Genomic DNA, 22,371 nt, shown 5'->3' with positions numbered 1-22,371 from the left:
TCTGTGCCTGCAACTTAGATGACTTCGTTCTAAAAAGCAGTTGCTCTCTCAATGACCATATCTTTGTACCTTTAATAGATAACGTTTTCCTCTAGCTTAACCTGTAGCTGTAACTACAGGCAGCAGCTTGGATATCTGGAACACTTTGGCAAATTTTGCAGTTTTGGGAGTAGGTTGATTTTGAGGTTCTGGTCATAATTTCCCATTATGAATGTAAAGCAAACCAACCTAGTCTCTTAGCAATCCAGGAGATGCTCTGGGACGGGGAAACCACGTAAGGTAGAGATGGCAACCGACAAGTTAATCACTACTTTACTCAGGTTTACTATTTTCAACAGCACCTTATTTGATTGTGTGTCCATAAACAGTGATTAGCCTCAGAGGTCACTACCCTACCTCACAGCCCTCTGCCTCTTGGCTTTTGAGGGACCTGTTGCTTTCATATGAATGTGAAGTTTCTAATCCTGCATGCTTATGTGTTCATTCCTGCTCATTCCCTGAGTCCTGCTTGAGTCAGCAACAGCTTTAGAGGATTTACAGTTTAGTGGGGAAGATTAAGATAACAACAAAATATTTAACTGCTCAACATCATTTGTAATTAATCAGACATCAAGTCTTATCAATTCCATTTCTGAAATGCCTTTCTCTTCCATTCTCACCCCGTCCAATCTTACTTTCACTGACATAATTCTAGTACTACCATTCATGTCTGGCACTTTGCAATCGACTTACCATCTGGTGTTTTCGACCTCCAGCCTCTCTTCCCACCAATCTGTCCTCTTCATCATTGCCAGTTATCTTGCTAGAATACAAAGCTCAACTGTTCACTCCTTGCTAGGAGATTTTCTATGGCTCCACTGCCTAAAACTGGTGGGACCTAGTAGTATTAATAAATTCCAGGTGGGCTGTGAACTCTCAGAAACTCTATGCCACATTTTGAGCATATGTGTGTTATCATACTTCTGGAGAGAGAATTTATAGCTTTTATCAAATTCTTCGAAAAAGGTGAAGAGCCATTGGATATAGGGTAAAGTCCAAGTTATTTGCATAGCATACAAGACCCTTCATAAACTGGCCCTAAATCAGCGTTCTAGATTCATTCCTGCTTTTTGTGATCATACATGGCCTCTACACTCCAGTAATGGGTCATGATTCTCAGTCACACAGGTGCTGTGAGGACCTCTAGTAATCGGGTCATGATCTTGGTAGTACCTAGATTCCCCTCCTCACCATCTTGCTCACATCTTTTTATTTCATTCGACTTGTGTACTTCTGCTCCTGCTTTAAGATGCAATGCCACTGCCATCGTCTAGTAAAATTTTATCTTATCTCTAGGTAGAATCAATCACTGCTTGGCCTGTTTTTCTTTTCTTTTTTTTTTTTCCTTTTTTGAGACAGTCTGTCACCCAGACTAGAGTGCAGTAGTGTGATCTCAGCTCACTGCAACCTCCACCTCCTGGATTCAAGCGATTCGCCTGTCTCAGCCTCCTGAGTAGCTGGGATTACAGGCACCCGCCACCATGCCTGGCTAATTTTTGTATTTTTAGTAGAGACAGGGTTTCACCATGTTGGCCAGGCTGATCTTGGACTCCTGACCTCAGGTGATCTGCCCACTTCTGCCTCCCAAAGTGCTGGGGTTATAGGTGTGAGCCACTGCCCGGCCATCCTGTGTGTTTTGAGCATATTGCTAGAACTTGATACAAATGGCTGTTTTAGCATTTGTCAGCCACCCAGTATAGTTACTTGTTTACACATCTATGCCCAGAAGTGGACTGTGTGCTTCTTAAGGGCTGTGACAAAGAGGAATATGCCTCTGAATATGCCCAGTACTTTGTGGAACACCAGATACGTAATCGGTCTCAGGGAATATTCGTTAAAAGAATGATTAACACAAGGCAGGCTAGGATAAGTTGCAGTTGAATGTCTAATTCATAACAGCTGTCAGCTTTCACTCTTGTCCGTATACATTCAAATTATCTAAAGGCAGAGGGAAAAATACATGCAGAAACTGCAGATAAGCAAGGGAATATAAGAGGACAAAAATGAATCTGAACCATGGGGGCACAAAAAGGATCACATTTCTGCTTATTCACATGTCTTCTTATGCCAACTCTAAATTTACCCAAAATGTGTAAAGCTGAAAGATGATTAACCTGTCACATCTTGGCTTAATCTAGCTTTATCCAAGTACTAGATCCTTGTTTGCCAAAGGGACCTCGTCACTGAGTAAACAATTTTCATCCCTCTGCAGCACTTGGGAAGCTGTGCTTTTGAAGATGAGTGTGCTGGGATTAGAAGGAGAACTGGGAATGAGAACGAAGAGAGGTGGGTGAGGAAGTCCTGACTTAATTAAAAGCATAGGCCTCTACCAATTAAAAAGAAGTAAAGAATACTTATTAAATCATATTTTAGTGAGTGTAAAAATTAGTACAATATATAGATAACCATAGATCACAGAAAGATGTAAAGTTGAGCAGAATTAATCAGGAAAAATAACCTGATAGAAGCAAATCTGGGCACACATTTTAAAGTCAGAGTTTTGGACTCGGGAGAATATATTTCCATTACATTATCCGTAAAACTAAATCTTGCAATTCAAATAATAGAGCTCTCATGTTAAAATAAATTTATAGAGGCAAAATATCAATACAGTGTTCTTGAAGCTAGGGACTAGGTGATATTCAGCTTAACCCCTAATGTCTAACACAAGGCTTGATACAGAGTTTAATGTTCAATGGATGTTTACTGTTCAGCTGAGTTTTTGGTGAGCACTTCTAATTTAAAAATGTTTCAGAGTATACATACATAATATCGAGAGCAAAAACTTCTGTTTTTTTTTTTGTTTGTTTTTTTTGAGACGGAGTCCTCGCTCTGTCGCCCAGGCTTGAGTGCTGTGGCCGGATCTCAGCTCACTGCAAGCTCCGCCTCCCGGGTTCACGCCATTCTCCTGCCTCAGCCTCCCGAGTAGCTGGGACTACAGGCGCCCGCCACCTCTCCCGGCTATTTTTTTGTATTTTTTAGTAAAGACGGGGTTTCACCGTGTTAGCCAGGATGGTCTCGATCTCCTGACCTCGTAATCCGCCCGTCTCGGCCTCCCAAAGTGCTGAGATTACAGGCTTGAGCCACCGCGCCTGGCCTGAGAGCAAAAACTTCTAAACAGGGACACAGTCTAGGCAACAGGATTTGGCCACTCTGGTGTTTTTGTTATATCTTGACTTTGCTGCTGTTGTATTTTAGGCAACTTAGTTTTGTCTGCCTCAGTTTAGTCGCTTCCACGAAAAAGAATTTCGACTAGATAATTTCTAAGACACCTCTAGCTACAAAAATGTCTATGATTCTAAATTAGTCTATTTCATTTAAGCACATTTACAAATCAATTTTCTAATTTGTAAAATGGAACGTGAGCATTTGTTCTATATAACTCATACAGTTATTTTTTTCAATAGAAGTGCTAATATATGAAAAAACGTTGTGCAGTGCAATTAATAAATGAAATCCAAGTAGAGGCAGTCCTACAGCTTCAGTCCTAAGAATTGTTTTGTTACAAAGCAACTCTTGAAACAGAGAATCTCTGCTGGGACTTTCTTTCTTTACTAGTACAATTTTCTGCATCCAGAACCTATGGCAGATCCTAAAGTGACTTCTGAATAATAAAAGAAATGCTAAATTATAATCTGTACTTTTTATTAATGAGTTTACTCTTTAATACATGGAAAAGCAATAAATGCTCGTAAGCAAAAGTCTTCCAAATGATGAGATAAAAGTCAGCTTTATTTGATGGCTTTCAGTTTCTGTATTGACTTAATTCCTAGCCAAGTGTTAAGGAATGATGTTTTTTTTTCTTCCTGTGATGTTTGTATTATAATGGGCTATATCAATAATCTTCATGACATACTTTGTTTTGTATCAAAACAGAAACCCTGTTATTGTGCTTCCCTACTGTATAAAAAAATGCTTTCCTACATATTAAGTCCTTTATCAATAATAAATGAGAGTCAGTTACTATTGTCTTAGTGTAGCATTTGTTGTAACTACATCAATCAGGCCATGCATTTTCTAGTTAAATAGGTATTTATTTCAAAAACATGGTATTCTACAATTTTTTCTTTAAAATCTTGTCCAGAGTAGATTGTAGTATAAGTGCCCTATTTAAAATAACTTTCTAAAAGAACCTGTCCTTCCCAGGCCATTATAATTTGTCATCATTATCTGTAAATAGTACAGCTCTACTTGTATTAAAATGGGAAATAATAATGGTGATTAGAGACAAATATAGCAGTCTTCCTATCTTCCAGTCAAGTTCAACAGAAATATTTATGTTTTGGGGCTGGCTAAATTCTGTGTACTGTTGGCATTTTAAAACTGAAAAATATCATCCAGATATTATATATACAGGAAGGACTGCCATCTTCTAATTTATAAATTAAATGATCATGTTAAGGAGCCATTTCCAAAACGACTTACTAAATGTTTATTATTAATAGTACATGTAACAGGACATGATTTTTTGTGATTCTTGTGAGCCCTCTCTGGCTCTCAATGCTTGCAAAGTAGAAGCAAACACTTTGAGAGTTTATAAAGCTTAATTGTGCTTTTCAATGTGTAAGCATTTTCAGCCTGTTACCTTTTTGTTTCCAGCAAGAATAGTTCTTTTTCCTTCCACATCATTCAATATTGTTTAATAGAGAAATAATATTTAAATTGCATTAACATGCTTAGCAATGTGAAAAGTTAATAGATTAATGTCTCAAGCAGTGTTAGAATTACCAAAAATGCCTCAGGAATATATTAAAATGGATCCTGGCCACAGACAATATCAAGATTGCTGAGGCGCACCACAGGCATCTTTTTTAAAGTCTGTTTTGTAATAAGCAGAGAAAGTGAAGGTGCTAAATCATGGTTTACTACCCCATTTGCCTCACAGCCTCTCTGTCTCTGGTGCTGGGCCTCAGAAATCAATTTCACACACGGCTGCTATCAGCATTCTTTGAGCTATTAAGACGAAAGCACTTTCTCTTCTTTTTATTAAAACCAAGCTCCCTTTTATCACATAGCTCCTGCTCTGTGTTTTCCTGCCTTTACACTCCACTTTGTCAGTGGTGAGGTCTAACTTGTCTCCTGCTTGCCTTCCTTTCAGTTCTAAACTTCTTGAAAGGCTAACCCATGTTCACTGCACCCACTTCCCCAATACCCCCAAATTCTCTAGTGCTTTGTAATCTGGCTTCTGCCCACCACTTGGTTGACGTGGCTCCTCTGAAATTCACCAGCATCCTGTAAAATTCACCACATCCTATGACCTTCCCTCACATCTTGCTGTGGAATATGCTCCCCTGGCTTCCTTGGCAGCGAGTTCTCTCCTGTTTAGTCCTCTGCCTTTTCTTACTCATCTGGACTAGCAAATGCTGTCATCCCCAAGGTTCTTTCCTTAGGCCCCTGTTCTCTCTGTGCTCCAATTGATCTTACCCACTTTCCTCACTTGAACTGTCTTCTCCTTGCAGGTGATTTACAAATCTACATCTCTTCCAGTCTCCAGGATTCTAGTTCCACTTACCTGAATGCCATGTTGATACTTTAAACTCAGCACATCCAAAACCAAGCCTAGTATTTGCGGCCCCAGTCTTTAAGCAGTCCTTTCCCCTAGCACATTGATGAACATACAGATGCTGCTATACAACAACTCCCCTTTCTCCAGACTCCTCTGTCTTCCTCCTCATCCCCTTCATCTACCCCCTCTCCCTCCCTCCAATCAATTGCCTGTGCCACCTATTCTGCTTCTGCTGTGTAGCTTCCTTCTGTTCCCTCTCTCTTCTAGAGCCCCCATTCAGACTCTTCTTGCTGCAGTCTTCTACGTGACACACAAGTGGGACCCCAGTCTGCTTCCAGCTCTGGCCAGGCCAGTTCCTCTGTGGCATGGGTCTCAGTGTGCCAGGACACATGCAGTAAAACAGTTGAACGTAAGGTAGGAATGATGGTTTGGGATTGGTCCTTGAGTAGACTCCAGACAGCTGGAGCCAATGAAGGCTTTTGAGCACGAGATGACTGAGGTTTTACAGTTTTCAAAGTAGTTACATATACTTATTTGATCCTCATAATACTTCTATGAGGCACTGAAGGTTTATGGGCATTTTAGGGAAAAAGGGGAACTGATGGTTGCTGTTAAAGGATAGGAGAGAAAGCCAGGTTACCATCATTTCCTCAACAGATGAGAGAAATTTAGGATCTCTTTATGTCTAATTAAGTGGGATATAGATAGGTAAGCTGGTCATTCAGATAAGAATTAAATTTAGCAGTCTGAGGAGAGGAGTGGGAAATATGACCAAATACTTAATCTCACACAATGGCCATCTAGAAAAAGAAAAATAAGAAAATAAAAGATGAGATGACTAGTCTGTGTGGAAGACTGAATGCTCTCAGCATATCTGTTTTATTTTGTCCCTTCAAATCTGGATCAGGAAGGTTTCAATTTCTTCTATCTTTTATGAAATGATTTAACATGTTCATGGTTCCTACTTTTGAATGAAAAGTGTATACATTGAAGTTGCTGGTGGATTATACTTCAGATTACACGACATCCTGGTAACTGGAGGATTTCTGAATCTCTGTGCATGCTATGTAACAGGATCGGATGATCATCTTCACATTAGGCACCAGAATCCTTCCTCTCACGTGCTTACTTACAATCTACAAAGTGCATTCACATCAACTACAGGAGTTCCTGGAATCGGTATATCATCCCTGTTTTAGGGACAAGGGACTGCTAAGTTTTTGATTTTTCACAGGGAGGATGGGAGTCTATAAAGCACCTTCAAATGTAAGAGATATATCCCCTAACAGTTAAGAGGTTTTTGGAACCCTTTAAATATTCCATTAGATCAGTGATTGTCAACTCTGTCTATACATTCAAATTACCTGGGAAAATTGCCAATGTCTGGGCCTCTCCCCAGACCAACCATATCAGAATCTCTTCTGGGGGTGGAGGCTGCCAGCCACCCAGATATTTTCTTTGGAATTCCTGAGGTGATTTTTATGCAGAAGAGGGTTGAGAACCCTAAATTAGACAAGCATGTATGGGTGAATTCACTGGATGACTTTCTTGAACCAATTTTTATCTTTACTCTGTCTTAGACTTACTGGCTTCAATGGGCTCCAGACCCCACAAATTCAAAAGCAATCTTAGTTTTTCATCTCAGTCCCTTTCTTTGAGATTGCATGGAAGACTGTAGGCACAAGGCAACACTGTCAGCTGCTGTGAATCCAGGGAAGGACAAGAGGTTGGTTTCTGGAATGAGGTAGGGAAATGTCAGCCTTGCAGGGAGAGAGTAATAATTGCTGATGTTTATTGGGCACCTGCTACCTGTGTGGGGTACTGTGCTGAGTAGGTTGCATGACTTGTTTTATTAAACTTCACAGTGATCCTTTGAGGTACATGCCATTGTTGATCCCTGTTTTACAGGCAAGGAAACTGGGGCACAGAAAATGACAGAAAGGTTACACTGGTGGAACCAGGGTTGAAATCCAGGCAGTCCATCTCTTAACCACTATTCCTGTGGTTATCAAACATTGGTGTGTATCAGACTTACCTAGAAAGCTAATAAAATACCCAGAGGTCTATACTCATTGAAGTAGGAAGGGCCAGAGACTTCATAATTTTAACAAGTGTCCAGCTGATTTGGCTACTGACCAAACATGGAAAACTACTGAATTACAGTATACTTGCTTCCAGATAAGGAAATAGGCACCCCTAGATTAAGAAGAAAGGAGGTCCTGGGCAGAGGGTTTTGATCTTGGTAAGGAACAGAACAGATCTAGGGTGAGACCAACATACAGACTCTCTCCAGGGCCTCAGACTGGGGAGATCAGTAAGTAAAGGCAGGAATATTCCACATCAGAGGACAGGGAATGAGAGAGTTCCATAATCATATTTCTGCATCTGAATCTTAAGCCTAGCTTTGCTCCCATTGGTTAGGTATGGGAAAGACTCTGATACAGCATTGCATCAAACCTAAGACACTATAGATTAAAGTGACATTCTCATTTTATATACCATTATGAACCCTTTTAAAAATGCCACTCACTAAACTATGGCTGCCATAATTATGAAATTCATTCAAGTTGCTACAATCAGAAAAAAAATGTGTATCTTAGGATCGATGAAATACGGTACAAGCTGTGAACTGCAATGAACTTGGTTCTGAAGCTGTGGAAATCACTCAGCACACTGGGGAGGCTCCTGCTAACCAAGGCCAAAAACATAGTTCAAACAACATGGAAAATAATCTGTACTGCATATTTCAATATTTGTTTGCTATAAGCACTGAATATGCATACATGAAAAGTTGAGAAGTTAGTATCACCTTTTAGGTTTTGGTACTCAGTTTTCTTACCGGTAAAATGGGTTGTGGTCAGGCTTATATGACATAACATACATAAACAAATAGCACAGTACTTGGCACCTAGGAGGAGACTGAAATTAACTTCTTTTTCCCTTTTGCTAAGTCTAAAGACATTTTCATGGTGTTTGCAGTCAATTTCAGGGAAGGCGGAAGGAAAGTAAAAGTGGTAATTGTCCAAAATTGAATGAAAGTCAGAAGGACCATGTGATTTAAAACATAAATACCTATTTGATGCTGTTCCAAAGCAAATCTACTTTATGAGGTGAGGCCAGGCTATAATCAATTTTGTACTAATGCTGTGTAAAGAGCTACATGCACAGTGGAGACTATTTGTTTATAATTAGGAAAAGAAATTCTATACACCAGATTCCAATGCCTGATTAAAAATCTGATGCCTTAGCAATCTGATTAATAAAGAAACAGCATAAAGAATTTATGTGACATTTAACTCACTTTAATATAACTTAGGAGTTATTTTTTCAAATTATGGTTTTTAGTATAAAATGATAAATTGAGGAATTTCAGATATGGCCTGATTATTTTCTGAAGACCACGGTTAATATTTAATCAGGGCAGATACATTTAGACCCTTAATGCTACATCTTTTACCACAGGGCAGATACATTTAGACCCTTAATGCTACATCTTTTACCAGCGTTTGTAGCTGTTTTCAAAGGGAACTTCACATGTGGAGCCCATATTAGACAATGTGAAAAGCTGCAAGAATTAGGGCAAAGCGATCTGCTAGCATCCCATGGAAAGATTCGTAATTGTGACATGAATCTAAGGAGTGGAGTAGGACACTGTTTGGTGAGAAAACAGATAAAGATCACACATGGGAAACTACTACAGTCTCAGATAATAATAGTCACTCGAAGGTATAAAAATGGCTGCCGGTTATGGGCTCTGTGTTACACGAGGGAGGCAAAGCTTTCAAAAGCACAGTATTTCCACCCCCACCCGGCTTTTTTTTTTTTTTTTTTGAGACAAGGTCTCACTTTGTCACCCAGGCTGAAGTGCAGTCACACCATCTTGGCTCACTGCAGCCTCCATCTCTCCAGCTCAAGCAATCCTCCCATCTCAGCCTCCTGAGTAGCTGGGACTACAGGCATGCACTACCATGCCTGGCTAATTTTTGCATTTTTTGTTGAGGTGTGGTTTTGCCATATTGCCCAGGCTGGTCTTGAACTCCTGGGCTCAAGTGATCCTCCTGCCTTGGCCTCCCAAAGTGCTGAGACTACAGGTGTGAGACACCATGCTGGCCAGGCCAGGATTGCCCTTTTGAAATAGCCTCTATTTATTTTCAAAAGTTTGCTTAGAGTGAATAAAGGGTTAAGTCACAACAGTTTGGCAGTCTCTTCAGAAAACTTGGGCCTCAATTCACACCTTGCTGGGTGACAGAAAGTTCTTAACTTTTGAGGATACAGATACATTTGTTGCTCCTGAAGACCTTCGATAATTTGGGAAAAATAATCCCTAACTATAGGTCAAAAATTTTAACTGGGGGGCCTTGAATAAATTTACTAACTCTTTCACACTTTCATTCAGCAAACATTTGTTGAGCACCGACTCAGTTCCAGGCCCTGGTTCTACGCTACACAGTGGGATCTAAAGAACCCTAGCACCCAGCTGGCACTTTATAAGAGCCTCTGGGGCCTCAAGAGGTACAGCAAAGGGAGCCCACACGAGGTTTTTGCTACCAGTAACTATGCAGCCTTGCAGCTGGACGTTTAGGCCTCTTTGTCATCACTACTGCTGCTGCTGTTGCTACTGCCTTCGTGGCTTCTCACCAGGAGCGGTGTAATAATCTAATAACTTTTGGCCTCCCTTCTCCAGGCCTTTCCACTCTATGTGGCCATCACAGCTGTCTTTCTAAAACAAAAACTCGGGTCAGAGCTTCTGGGGGTGGCCTGCAACACCCTGCATGATCTGGCTGTGCTCCAGCTATAGGGATTCACTCACTGTTCCTTGAACTTCCCTTCCCTTTCCTTCTTCCGGGCCTTTGCCGGTGCAGGTCCCTCTGCTGGGAATGCCCCCTCTTCCCTCTCTTATCTGCCTGATGAACTTCCATTGAGTTATTCTCTGCTAGGACAGTGCCTGGGACACGTCAGACAGAAAAATGCCAGCATCCTTCCCATTCTTTGTTTTCTTCTTTGTGCTACTACAGAACCTCATATCCTCTGCTCAGCCTCAGTCTATTATTTTTTTAAAACTTTGTTTGGTGCCTGTGAGCTTCCTGGGGAGTAAGACTCGGTCTTGTTCATCTTTGTGTTTCAAGGAAAGTGACTGGCAGAGAGCAGGCCAATCCATGACAAAGCATGTGTTGACACATATAATAAAGACAATAAGGACATTGGTTAGCTTTCCATAAAGCTAAACATGTTTAGTTATTTTTTTCTTCTGAAATCATGTACCTGGGACTTTTGGCTTTTTCAAATGACCTTTAATTTCTTGTACTGGTAAAAGAAAATGGGAGAGTTGAGACACGAATGAACTCTGCCTCGGTTCAAATCTGTACCCTTCCCCTACTGACTGAGAGACCTTAAGCATGTTACATAACCTCTCTGTGCCTCAGTTTCCTTGTCAAGATGGAAAATTGTCATGACTCCGTCCATAGGGTTCTTTTGGGAATTAGACAATTTAATGCAGTGTCTATAAAGTGCTCCTTACTTTGAAGCAAGTACTCTCTTTAGTATTAACTAATGTTATTTCATTGATGAAACTATGGTGATAGAAATTTATTTTATTAGCATCCTTAGTTAACAATACAAAAAATTAGAAATTTTGTCTCTATTTTCCATAACTCCTACCTACCTGCCAACCAGCTTTATTTTTCTTCTGAAATTTTAATAGTCTATGAAATTCAAAAGTCTGAGAATCACTGCTGTAAATCATCTAGAACTCTCAATTGGGCAAAACCCACTGATCGAGTTTCTTAAAATCAAGATCCTGGAGTTTGCAGCCAAAACAGTCCTGCTTAATAAGAGTCCCAGCACCAGCAAACTGAAGTTAGCCAACCCTTTGTGGGAAAACCTACTGTCATTAGCCTTCTCTAGGCAGCTGACTGGCCTTTTATTTGCCTGAAAGAGGGCTGGTTTAAAGGTTTTACTACTTTAGTATAGCTCTAGATTGAAAAGACAGGTGTTTATGTATCAAATAAACACAGAGACAAAGTAATACACTCATTAAGCTTAGGTTTCAGTATTCCTAAAAAAGAGGATTTCAGGAAAAAAAGGCAAAAGTCAAAGAAATGACCTTAATATAAATCTGTAGAGATTTAGAGTTTTTCTAACACATTCTTTCTTGAATCCCTATAAATAATGAATTAATGTGTCTATTTCTTTAGGCAGAAACCCCCTTACATCAGCAATAGTTAAATATACAGTTTAAAGAAAATAATATCATGACAGCAACATAAAACCGATGGAAAGTACTAGACAATTAATTCCTGTCTTCCTCACCCCTGTCCCAAATCCTTACTGATATTCTATGTAGAGGGACTCATCTTTAGGACCATGTCTGTTTTGTTCAACACAGCATAGCAAGTACCTAGCACAGTGCCTGATACATAGCAGGTTCTCAATGAAGATGCTATTTTGCACTGAGGGAGGAAAGAAAGCTAGCACTTCTTGGAGACCTGCTACATGCAAGATCCCATATGAAGTTATTTTCACACATACATCACCAAATTATCCACATTTTTCATTAATAGGGAAACAAGATAAATGAGGCTTATTGGTAAGACACAACTCTAGGGAAGATTTTAGTTTACACAACTTTACAGATTTTAGTTCTCTGTTCTTGTCAGGTCACCTTGATATTTATAAGCCAACAACAATCTTTGAGTTTTAACTGAAGATTGTTTTGCAGCAGCTTCATTCGATCCTCGGTTTCTTCTGCACGTGACATTTCAACATTTGAATCCCTCTCTACCAAAGCCAGCATGATGGCTGTTATTGAAAGGTCCTTAAGGGGCCACACAGTATAATACAGGAGAATGAACTCAACAGAAGGAGAACAGACTCAAAGGAAACAGCACAAGATTCCGGTATCCAGATGCTATGTACTAGGTGCTCCTAATAAATATGACTCGAATCTCTTTACAGACATTTATATTTTAAATTAAATTATCTGCAAAATGAAAGGGCTAGAATAGGCAACTAATTAATTTATTCAAACAACAAACTTACATCGAACAGTTTTTCTATATCAAACTCTTTGTCTGGTGCTAGACATACAAAGATATTCAGGACAAAATAAAACAAAACCCCTGCCTTCAAAGAGATCCCAGTCAACTGAGGTCACATTCTGCATGCATCAAAGATTCCCTTTAATTCTGAAATGCTATGAATCTATGGGCTGGGAATTTAAATGCCAATTAACTTCATAACAGTAATTTCAAAGCATGTTTGTTATCTCAGACCAGCTACAAGCCCCAAATAAGAATTAAAAGTGTGTGGTGTATTAGGGAAATTAAATTAGATCTCAGTGACAAATGGTTATAACAACTAGAATAAAAGAACCAGCTAGTTCTGAAAATGTTCCCTTCAAATCTCACTTAAGAACACCTGAACAGTAGGAGTTCTTACTGTTTCCATTACTCTTTTTCATTCCTGGTTCTATTGATGCAGTACAATATTCTAACAATACTCTTACAGACTTCAGATGGTGACTGAGATGACAGCCAGCAAAGGAGGCTGAGAAATCAGACACCCTACCATACCTTACTATGGGAACAAAGTGAGGTATATTTATTTTATTAGACAGTTTGAATTTATTATAGGTTGCTCACAATTTCCTGTCTCATTTCTTTAGTGCTCTTGGAATTTATGTCAGGATGTCTTAGGTTATCACACTCTTTTCATCCCAACATTTATGCCAACAAACTGAATTGACTTAGAGAAAGTCCCTGGACAAAAATTGAAGGGGAAAATACCCAAAGCTTTAGTTGGAGAATGGCAGAAGCTTTGGAAAAAAATCTGAAAAAGCAATGAAGATGAAAATGGAAACTCCGTGAAAATTAATGTAGTGTAGAATTGGCAAACATACCACTTATTTCTTTAAACAAATAGAAGAAAGAACCCGCTTATGAGGTGCACCCAAATAATTCACAGGTGGTGAAACTATTAGAGTCCGGCAATTTCTTGCCTCAGAAGTGGAATAAATCTCCTGTATTATAAATGGCATATGCTCATGCACGTGATTTTTCTGCTATTCCCTTTCTTCAACTATCCTCCTTTTGATGCACAAGGCCATTTTGGTCTTATTGTAATTAATTTATTTTAATAAGAACTTTAGGTATAATTCTAACGAGGATGGGAGATCCAACCTTGTATAGTAATTGCACTGACAGAAATGTAATTCCAAATGGAATGTATTTGTTTTTTGCATGGATTTTGGTTGTTGCAAAGAAAGCAAAATGTAGTAGAAACTATGTACAGATTGTAATCTGGCAGCAGATTCCCCAGTGATAGTGGGGAATCTCCATTTATTATTCATTCACCCACATTTATTGAGATCAAATTACCAGGCAGATGAAAACTCTCTAGATATTGGTCACACATAATGATAATCCTCTCAAAGATAACAATTTATCTTGAGAATAGTTTTTCCCTAAAGAATATTAACTAAAAAAATTGTTCCAATGTGTTCTGTTGCACAAACTCAGATTATGAACTCTACAAAAAGTAAAAATAATTTTTCATGTTCAGAGTCAAATAGTGACTGATAATTTGAAAATAACACATTCATAATCTATGGAAAGCCATGATTTACACTTACACAGGGATAAAAGGGTTAAACAAACAGCATCTAAGCAAGTGCAGAGAGTTATTTACAAGATGAATCAGCTTGTGGGGAAATTGAAAATAATAATGTCCATCAAAAAACTTGCCTACAGAAGAGCTGTGTTTTGAAAAATTAAAAAACAAACAACTCTTGACAACAAAATGTCCAACACACTACCAAGTTCTTCACTGTAGAGATAGTGTCTTAATCTCTCATGGAGTCTTTGTCTGTCTCCATTGAAGCCTGGCTCTACCCACTGGTAGACAGTTGGTGACAGAGAAATGATTTTCACATGAATGAGGGTAATCACCTGAATTGTTACAGTACTTGGGAGTTTCCAGAACACCTCGACATCTAACAGTGCCTTTGCCTGTCGCAGCATCCTGGAGAGCTGGGTGCAATGGGCAGTAGAGCATGGATGAGCAGATAGAAGCTGAAGGGAATTGTGTGACTGGGCCACGGACATGGAGCTGGAATCAGTGCTGCTGCCCAGATGGTTCCATTCTAAAACCACTGTGTTTTTGTTTGTTTGTTTGTTTGTTTGTTTTGGAGATGGAGTTTTGTTCTTGTCGCCAGGCTGGAGTACAATGACTTGATCTCAGCTCACTGCAACCTCCACCTCCTGGGTTAAAGCAAATCCATCTCAGCCTCCCAAGTAGCCAGGAATACAGGTGCCTGCCACCACGCCCAGCTAATTTTTGTATTTTTAGTAGAGACGGGGTTTCACCATGTTGGCCAGGCTGGTCTCGAACTCCTGACCTCAAGTGATCCACCCTCCTCGGCCTCCCAGAGTGCTGGGATTACAGATATGAGCCACCGCACCCAGCCTAAAATCACTGTTCTTTCACGGCACTCAAACACCTCCAAGAAAAATGTGTTAAAGATTGTTTAAAACTAGGGATATTCAAGAAGTGTGGTTTGCTTTGTATACCGCTGTACAAAACATTTGTTTTCTTTGCCTTTGGGAGTCTGTTCCCCTCTCTGTGAATTGTTCACTCTGGTTTTCTGACATTCTGCCCTTGGAGCAGTTTCAGTGTTGCACCCTGGTTTCAGCTTCTCAGAGTCTTTTTCTGTTATATTTGCCTTCCCCTTGGATCTGTGTGCTTCTGTGTCCTTGGCCTCACTGTTTGATCCCACTCTGTCCCAGGAGATTCTAACTGTTTCACCACAGCCTTGCCTCTTCGGTTTTCTTTCCTCATTTTCTACCACTCCCTCATCCACTTCCAGATTCTATGTTTTAAAAGTGGACCCATTTTCCTATATTCCCTGTAGTACTGACACATACCCCCAACTACTTATCACACTTTAGGTATGCAGTCAATTGCAAACCACAAAGATCAAACCACCATTAGGATGATGTGGCATCTTGTTAGTTCTCTTTTCCCATATAATAAATGGAAAATGGTATTAGTACTTACTTATGAGTAAGTACTGGCATGCATAGCATCCAAATTTGAAGCATATGTTATTTTTTAAAAGTTTTCAGTATAACAAACAATACCTTTCCCCAAATTTCAGGGTTTTCACAAAACAAAGTTTATTTCTTGCTTGTGGTTAAATGAATGTTCACAGTGTAAGTCTGTGAGAGTGACACTGAGGGGCCGTGCTCCATGTAGTCATTCAGGGACCTAGACTTCCATTTGGTGGCTTTGCCATTCCTTAGATCCATGAAGTTTCTTCTAGTGGATTCTCTGCATCCAGCAGGCAGGTAAAGAGAGTGTCTGATGCTTGGAGGATCACATAGAGCTGAGGGATCAGGCCTACAAGTGCAGTATAGTACTTCTAGCTGTTTTTCACTGATGAGAACTCAATTACATAGCACCATCCAATCACAGGGAAGGCTGGCAAATACAGTTTATCATTGTACCCAGTGGTAAGAAGAAATAGGTTTTAGTGAATCCACAGCATTGTCTCTGCTAACATGAGAATTTATTATAAGTACTTTCAAGTTTTATAAAACTGTGACTAATGTAAATATCATTTTCTTCCTGAGGACAAGTTTTGTAAAAGGAAAAATACTTGAGAACTAAATGGATAAAAAATATATGAAACATCCAAAATGATTCATTCTAATTAACAAGAGCAAAAGGGGTTGTTGTTTAATTGTTGTTCAGTGTGTGGCTATGTATATTTAAGAGACAGAGAAAGGAATACAGAATATATTCCTCTTTTGCATTTATTAGGGTTGTTGACTTGGTCTTACTAAAACCAGAAATAGTGAAATGCCTCACATGTAAAATGAATGCTTACATTTTTCCTTCCTACTTGTACTTTTCCTTGTTTTCACCTTTTCTTGCCAAGTCATTCTTATTTTTCCATTTATTTATTCATTCACCCACATTTATTGAGATCAAATTACCAGGCATTCTGAAAGAGGCAGGAGGAACAAGTCACTCCTTCTGCTGTCCCCCACAGCTTTGTGGAACAGACAGAAGTATAAGATAAGTAGGAGACGGGCAGTGGCACAGATAAATGCAAAGTAGCCCAAGAACTATAAAAATCACATATACAATATTTGAGAGATTACAATGAATCATTTATGCCTTCTGACAAGCAATTACTAAGTGCTGACTATACACATAGCTATATATGGGTAGAGTTTGGGATGAGACTATCTGAACACAGAAATTACGGTATTTCTCCTAATAAAGGTTACAATTACTTCATGAGATAGAGTATATTTCTGTAATCAAAACAAAGAATGCCTGGGAATACAGCAAAACATTTCAATGGATTTATAAATACTGAGTTTCTTGGGAAAGACAATAAACAAAAAGCTCAAGGTCACTGTTGGCTGCAGATTACGGCCATTGGGTATCTTCTTGACGAGGCCAGAAAACTTTTAACTAACTGCCCTCCAGGCTGGGTCCTCCAGTTAACAGAGTCCCTGAGAGGCGAAACAGAACAGTTAAGCTTTATTCAATGTAGGTTTTAATCTTGAAGTTCGGGAATTGGGAAGATTTAGTCATTTATTTTTGAGCTCATGGAAAGAAGGGGTTGATAGCAACAGCTTACCCCAGTTAGCAGGCAGGCTCCCCACACAGCTGTGCTGGCCTATTTCAATTAGGATCCTTTAGGACTTACATCACCTCTGGTATGCCAGTCCTAAGCTGCTCATGAGCCAGTACTGCCAATCAAGCCAAAATTCAACCACATGGTATGGTTTTTATGATGTAGACAGAAAATGACATGCACTTGTCTCATTCTGGTGAAAACACAAAGTTTGAAGCCAGCTCTCTAAAAGAAGAAAATTAGTAACAATGACAAGACTCTAAAACTTGATTGAGACACATTTTCCTGTGACTATCTCAACACACTTAACCAGTAGGTTATTCATGGTGATTCAAAGAATGCCCTCACTCAAGAAAAGGCTCCAGTCCTTATGCTACGAAGAGGTCATTTCTGGGTCACTCTACTCATGAGACCACAGAAACAGTAGAATACGCTTACTGAGAGGAGGGCACAAATAAACGTATATAGCCATACCTGAGAGTGTGTCATTCCCGGAAACTGAAAGATACATGCCTTAAAAGCAGAGCTGCCACTTGACCAAAGAAACAGAACTACACATATGAATTTAGGAATCACTGAAAATATGAAGAATTAAAGAACCCTTTGATAGTCTCTGTAAGTCATTTTTTCTTTTCGTTTAGTTCACATATCAACACGGCACTCGGGAAAAGCAGAAATTCATAGGACACTATATTTTTCCTGGAAGAGTTTAAAATTATTTTCTGAGTAAGCCATAATAAAGGGGAGAACCAAAACACCCAGACCATGTCTCATGCTAATATAATCCCCAAACAAAATACAGCCCAAATAAACTAAGTTTAAAAAAAAATGAGTAACTTGTATAGGGTTAACCACACTTAACTGATAAAAATGGCAAATCCTAACTGTAATTTTGTTAGTAGGATATAAGAATAAACTTTGTGCACCTCCTAAGTTTGAGTAATAGCCTACTGCATGGTGTGCTAGAAGACTGCTCTCCAAATTATACATATATAATAGTAAAGGGCACCAACATGTATTAAAACTTACAAATGTACAAACACATACATGCATTTATTTATTCATTCTCTTTGTCTTTCAAAAGACTTCAATATTCATATACATTTTCAAGGAAAAATGTTCCTGGTATAACAAGATTCTTCTGCAGTTCACTAGTGACCACTGTTGGACACTCTTCCCTCAACTTAAATGCAGCAACATAAATGGTGTATGTGAAAATAATAATGGGGGCCAGAAAGTGGTCCTGAACACACTGAAACACTAAAAACAGGAACCTGAAAAAAAAAATGTAGCTGGCCATATCTAGATAAGAAACTTCACAAAAACTTGAAGAAAGTGATTTTTAAATTTTAAATGCTTCATAGTGTCCTTTAGATCTATGTGAAAAGTCTTCAGGCTTGATTTAAGGACAATCTAGGCTTGAGAATAAGAAATCTGTGTGGAGTGAACAATTAATAGAAAGGTGCTTGTGCATGCACATGAACACACACAGACATACAAGCTGCTGGAACAGGCTGTGTTCTCCTGTAAATAAGGGACTTAACATTCATTCCACAAGCTAATGGCGCTTCTCCCCATCCAAGATAGATCCACTTAGATAATAGTGGGAGAGAGTGCCAGAGGGACTGAAGGGAATGGGCTATTGTGTTTGACTAGTTGCCATGTATAAATTAGGGCAGAGAAGAAAAAGAAATTCAACAGAAAAACACATGTACTTTATTATAATTCCTAGTGTTACTCTTGCAACTCTCACAATAGCAGGCGAAAGAGCTTAAAACTACTTAAAAGAAACAAAAGGCAAATGCAAATTTGATTAAACGCCTTTCTGACAAGAAGTGATTTGACTTCAAGTGTAGATGGACACATATGTCAATGGCCGGTCATGGTTTTTGCCACATTCTTTTTGAGCTAAACAAATTGGGACAAAGGAGAGAGAATAAAAACGAGAGAGCAGGATGGGAGGATTGGGAAAATGGCATTATGTAGTTTAATTTCACCTGAATATCAAATGAAATCTCTTGATCAGTATGACTTGTCCTATTGTGTCCAGAATATAAGAAAAACCTATGATATATGTTCTTTGCATGAAAATATGGGTGGTAACCTAAAATAGATTCAAGACACAGGAAGCCCATTCTCTAAGAAGTAAGTTCCAAGAGGAAAGGATTTTGACAGAATGGAGGCTGAACAACCTTCAATATTTGTATACACTGAAGAACCTAGTCATGATACAGATGATTCAGCTGTCAATGAAATGAAGGATATTTTGATAAGGTAGAAACTGGGCTTGCCACTAAATGGACAGGATTTTTTCCAATTAAGTTACAGAGACCTTTAGAAATTGCCCAAAGTAAGTCCAAAAATAGACAGAATCCTTGCAATGTGTAAATGAAAAAAAAACCAAAAAACCAAAAAAACAAAAAAACTCAATTCAATTTCTCTATCAAGCTTGAAGGTTGAGTTGACGATGCTACACTTGTAGTTCTAAATCAAGTACAGAACAGGCTAAAGGTCACAGTCTCTTAAGCCAATAATTAAATTTAATGTTAAAGGGGGCTGTTAATGAGCAAGTCTAACAAGCGCTCATGATATTGTAGATATCTTTAATGACCAAGATGATGCAAAAAGCCTAAATATCTCCAACAAAGGGTACAGACTAACCTGCACCACTGTTTTCACTGTTGCTAAATATTTACTACCACCATACGAAGCAAACATGCTCTATTCTCTCCATTATTTGACCTTTGGATTCAAATGCAAGCTTATTTCATTACCTGAAAAATGGGTTTAAAAATGTCTTATTTGTATGATTATTGTAAGGATTCATTGTAATGATTTTCAAACAACTAGCCATATTCATCCAGAAAATACATGACAGCAATTACTAATGCTGTTATTGCTTTGCAAAGGGATGTATGTAAACACCAGTCAGTTCTTTCTTTTGTAGCATAACTCTCAGATTTCCGTTTCATTTAAATGCAGGGGTAAAACAAACCTAGGTTTGTTTTAATTTTATCTTTATAATACGATAATTGTAATTTAAACATGATATGTTTTAAGTCCTTCTGAAATAAGCATACATACCTTTTCATTCCACATAAGTCAAATTATATGCTCAAATACATATATGAATATTCAAGATATCAGAGGGATATAATGCATTTACCAAATGGATAGCAAAACAATCTATTCCTGAATGGGAAAGTTTTATTAAAGTATAATGAGATCATGCTTCCATATGAAAATATCAAAAAAAGTAATGTGTACTGGTAATTTGCTTTATGATGCAATATAATGGGAAAATAACACACACTTAAAAAAATCACAAAGAAGGAAAGATGAGACAAACTAATGGTGTATACAAGTAACACATCCCATATGGAAAAAATGAGACACCTTTCATAAATCGCTTGCTCCACAAGTCATAAAGCATACCTAAACATTCTGTTCTTTATATTTTTCAGAACAGCTAAAACTTACAGTTCATTCATGCTTAAAATGTAGTTTGCCTTTAAATTTCTATGAAAAATATATTAAAAATATATTTCTATATTTATAGCACCTGCAATGCAGCATTATAATTCCTTAGCTACAAAGATGCAAATCATTAAGAAGTGGGAATGTATAAAATATTTAATCTCTGTCTGACTACTCTATTTGATGAATCTCCTGGACTTTTTCAATTTGTACCAAATGGCTTGCTTCCCTACTTCAAAATTATAGGGCAGATCAGATGTGTCAGAATCTAATCAGAACAAAACATTCCTTCCCCATCAAGGAATCAATGCAACCTATTCATTTACTACATTTTTACCTTGTTCTCTTCTTGCCTTGTTACCTTCTGAGGAAGTTCTGGCATGTTATAAATGTGACAGGAAAAACTACAATCACATTTGTTTGGATCAGTGTGTGCAAATTTTGGAATCAAACCTTCAGATGAGGTTTACTAAGCTGCCTGCCCAGAACACTCTGGTTTAAAAAAATGTGCATTGCTATTAATATTTTGAGTGTAGATTTATTTTGGACAGTAAATGTTCATTTTCTGCCCATAAAACCAAGTATGAGTCACAATGGAACATTTACTTTGAGTCAAAAATGCAATGTGTACTGATGTTCAAGAGCAGAGCATCTTATCACTATGGCTGTGGCAATCAGCCGTACTAAAAGTCATCATTCTTTTTTCTTCTTTAAAAGTAAATTAGAGATCAAAGACTATAATCCTCAATTCATAAATCCTAGCATTAACTTCTATCCATAAATGACTTGCAGTAATTATGAGCTATAATCTGGGTTGGCTGCAAAGAGCCTCTCATTCCCCTGTTTACCTGGCTCCTTAGTACATGTGCGTAGACGGAAAATAATTCATTAAAGGCAGTACGGGCAAGCCCGGCAAAGCCTATCCTTCAAAAAGTTCGGAACACCAGAGTGAGTGAGTTTGATTTCAGGATGTCTGTTATCCAAATTCCGAGCATACGCACCACCATGTATACAGTCCTCAGCTCCCACACTCCATGCAGTATGTCCCAAAGTTCATGTCTCAGTATCAGTATTACGATATAGCAGTAACTAATTCCAGAAAGTCCTGCAGACTTCATCTTGCTTGGGAAGTTGGGGTTCAAAGTTCTGGAAGGAGTTTTCTCTCTTTGTAATCGTGTACGTTATTTCACCTGGAGCTTTAAGATAAAGACACACACACACACACACACACACACACACACACACACACACACCCCAGCACCCAGACTCAATGGCAATAGCAATGTATTGAAATGAAAAGACATTTACCAGGAGCAGGAAAGCCAGAAAGAGGAGCAGTGTGCCAGGAGTTGCCCGACGGCAGCATTCCATGCTTGGATCCTTGCCGGAATCCGAATCGGACACTGAATAAGCTGCTAAGTGCTCCTCTGCCTGCTGTCACATCCAGTACTGGTGCTAACACTCCAGTCCTGCCTATCAGCTTCCATCAGCCCCGCTCACATTTCCTGACCGAGGGGTGGGTGGGTGGATGGGTGGGGGGTAAGCTGAATGGAATCTCTCTCGGAGCAGGCAGCCAGCCAATCAGGCTCCTGCTAATCAGACATGCTGAATAACAAAGCCAGGAGGACAGAGAAAGTGTAACAGTGCGAGCAAAAAAGGGGGAAAAGGACGAAAAAGAAAGGCGAGCGAGCAGCAGAGCGAG

General features: G+C 38.9%; 1 protein-coding gene across 3 annotated transcripts in view; it reads right to left on the bottom strand.

The window, feature by feature from the left end:
* The window catches only part of ADAMTSL1 (ADAMTS like 1), a 419,132-nt gene extending 396,983 nt beyond the window's left edge, over positions 1–22,149 (bottom strand). For all 3 annotated transcript variants that reach the window (XM_007969153.3, XM_007969155.3, XM_007969154.3), the window contains exon 1: positions 21,978–22,149. In XM_007969153.3, the coding sequence (XP_007967344.3) occupies positions 21,978–22,040 (63 nt within the window). In that variant the 5' untranslated portion in view covers positions 22,041–22,149. The remainder of the gene's footprint in view (positions 1–21,977) is intronic.
* Between the last annotated feature and the right edge of the window lie 222 nt (positions 22,150–22,371).

This window comes from Chlorocebus sabaeus, chromosome 12 (assembly GCF_047675955.1).
Source record: "Chlorocebus sabaeus isolate Y175 chromosome 12, mChlSab1.0.hap1, whole genome shotgun sequence".
Lineage (NCBI taxonomy): Eukaryota > Metazoa > Chordata > Mammalia > Primates > Cercopithecidae > Chlorocebus > Chlorocebus sabaeus.
Note: the sequence above shows the minus strand (reverse complement) of the source record. Positions and strands in the feature narration are given on the sequence as shown.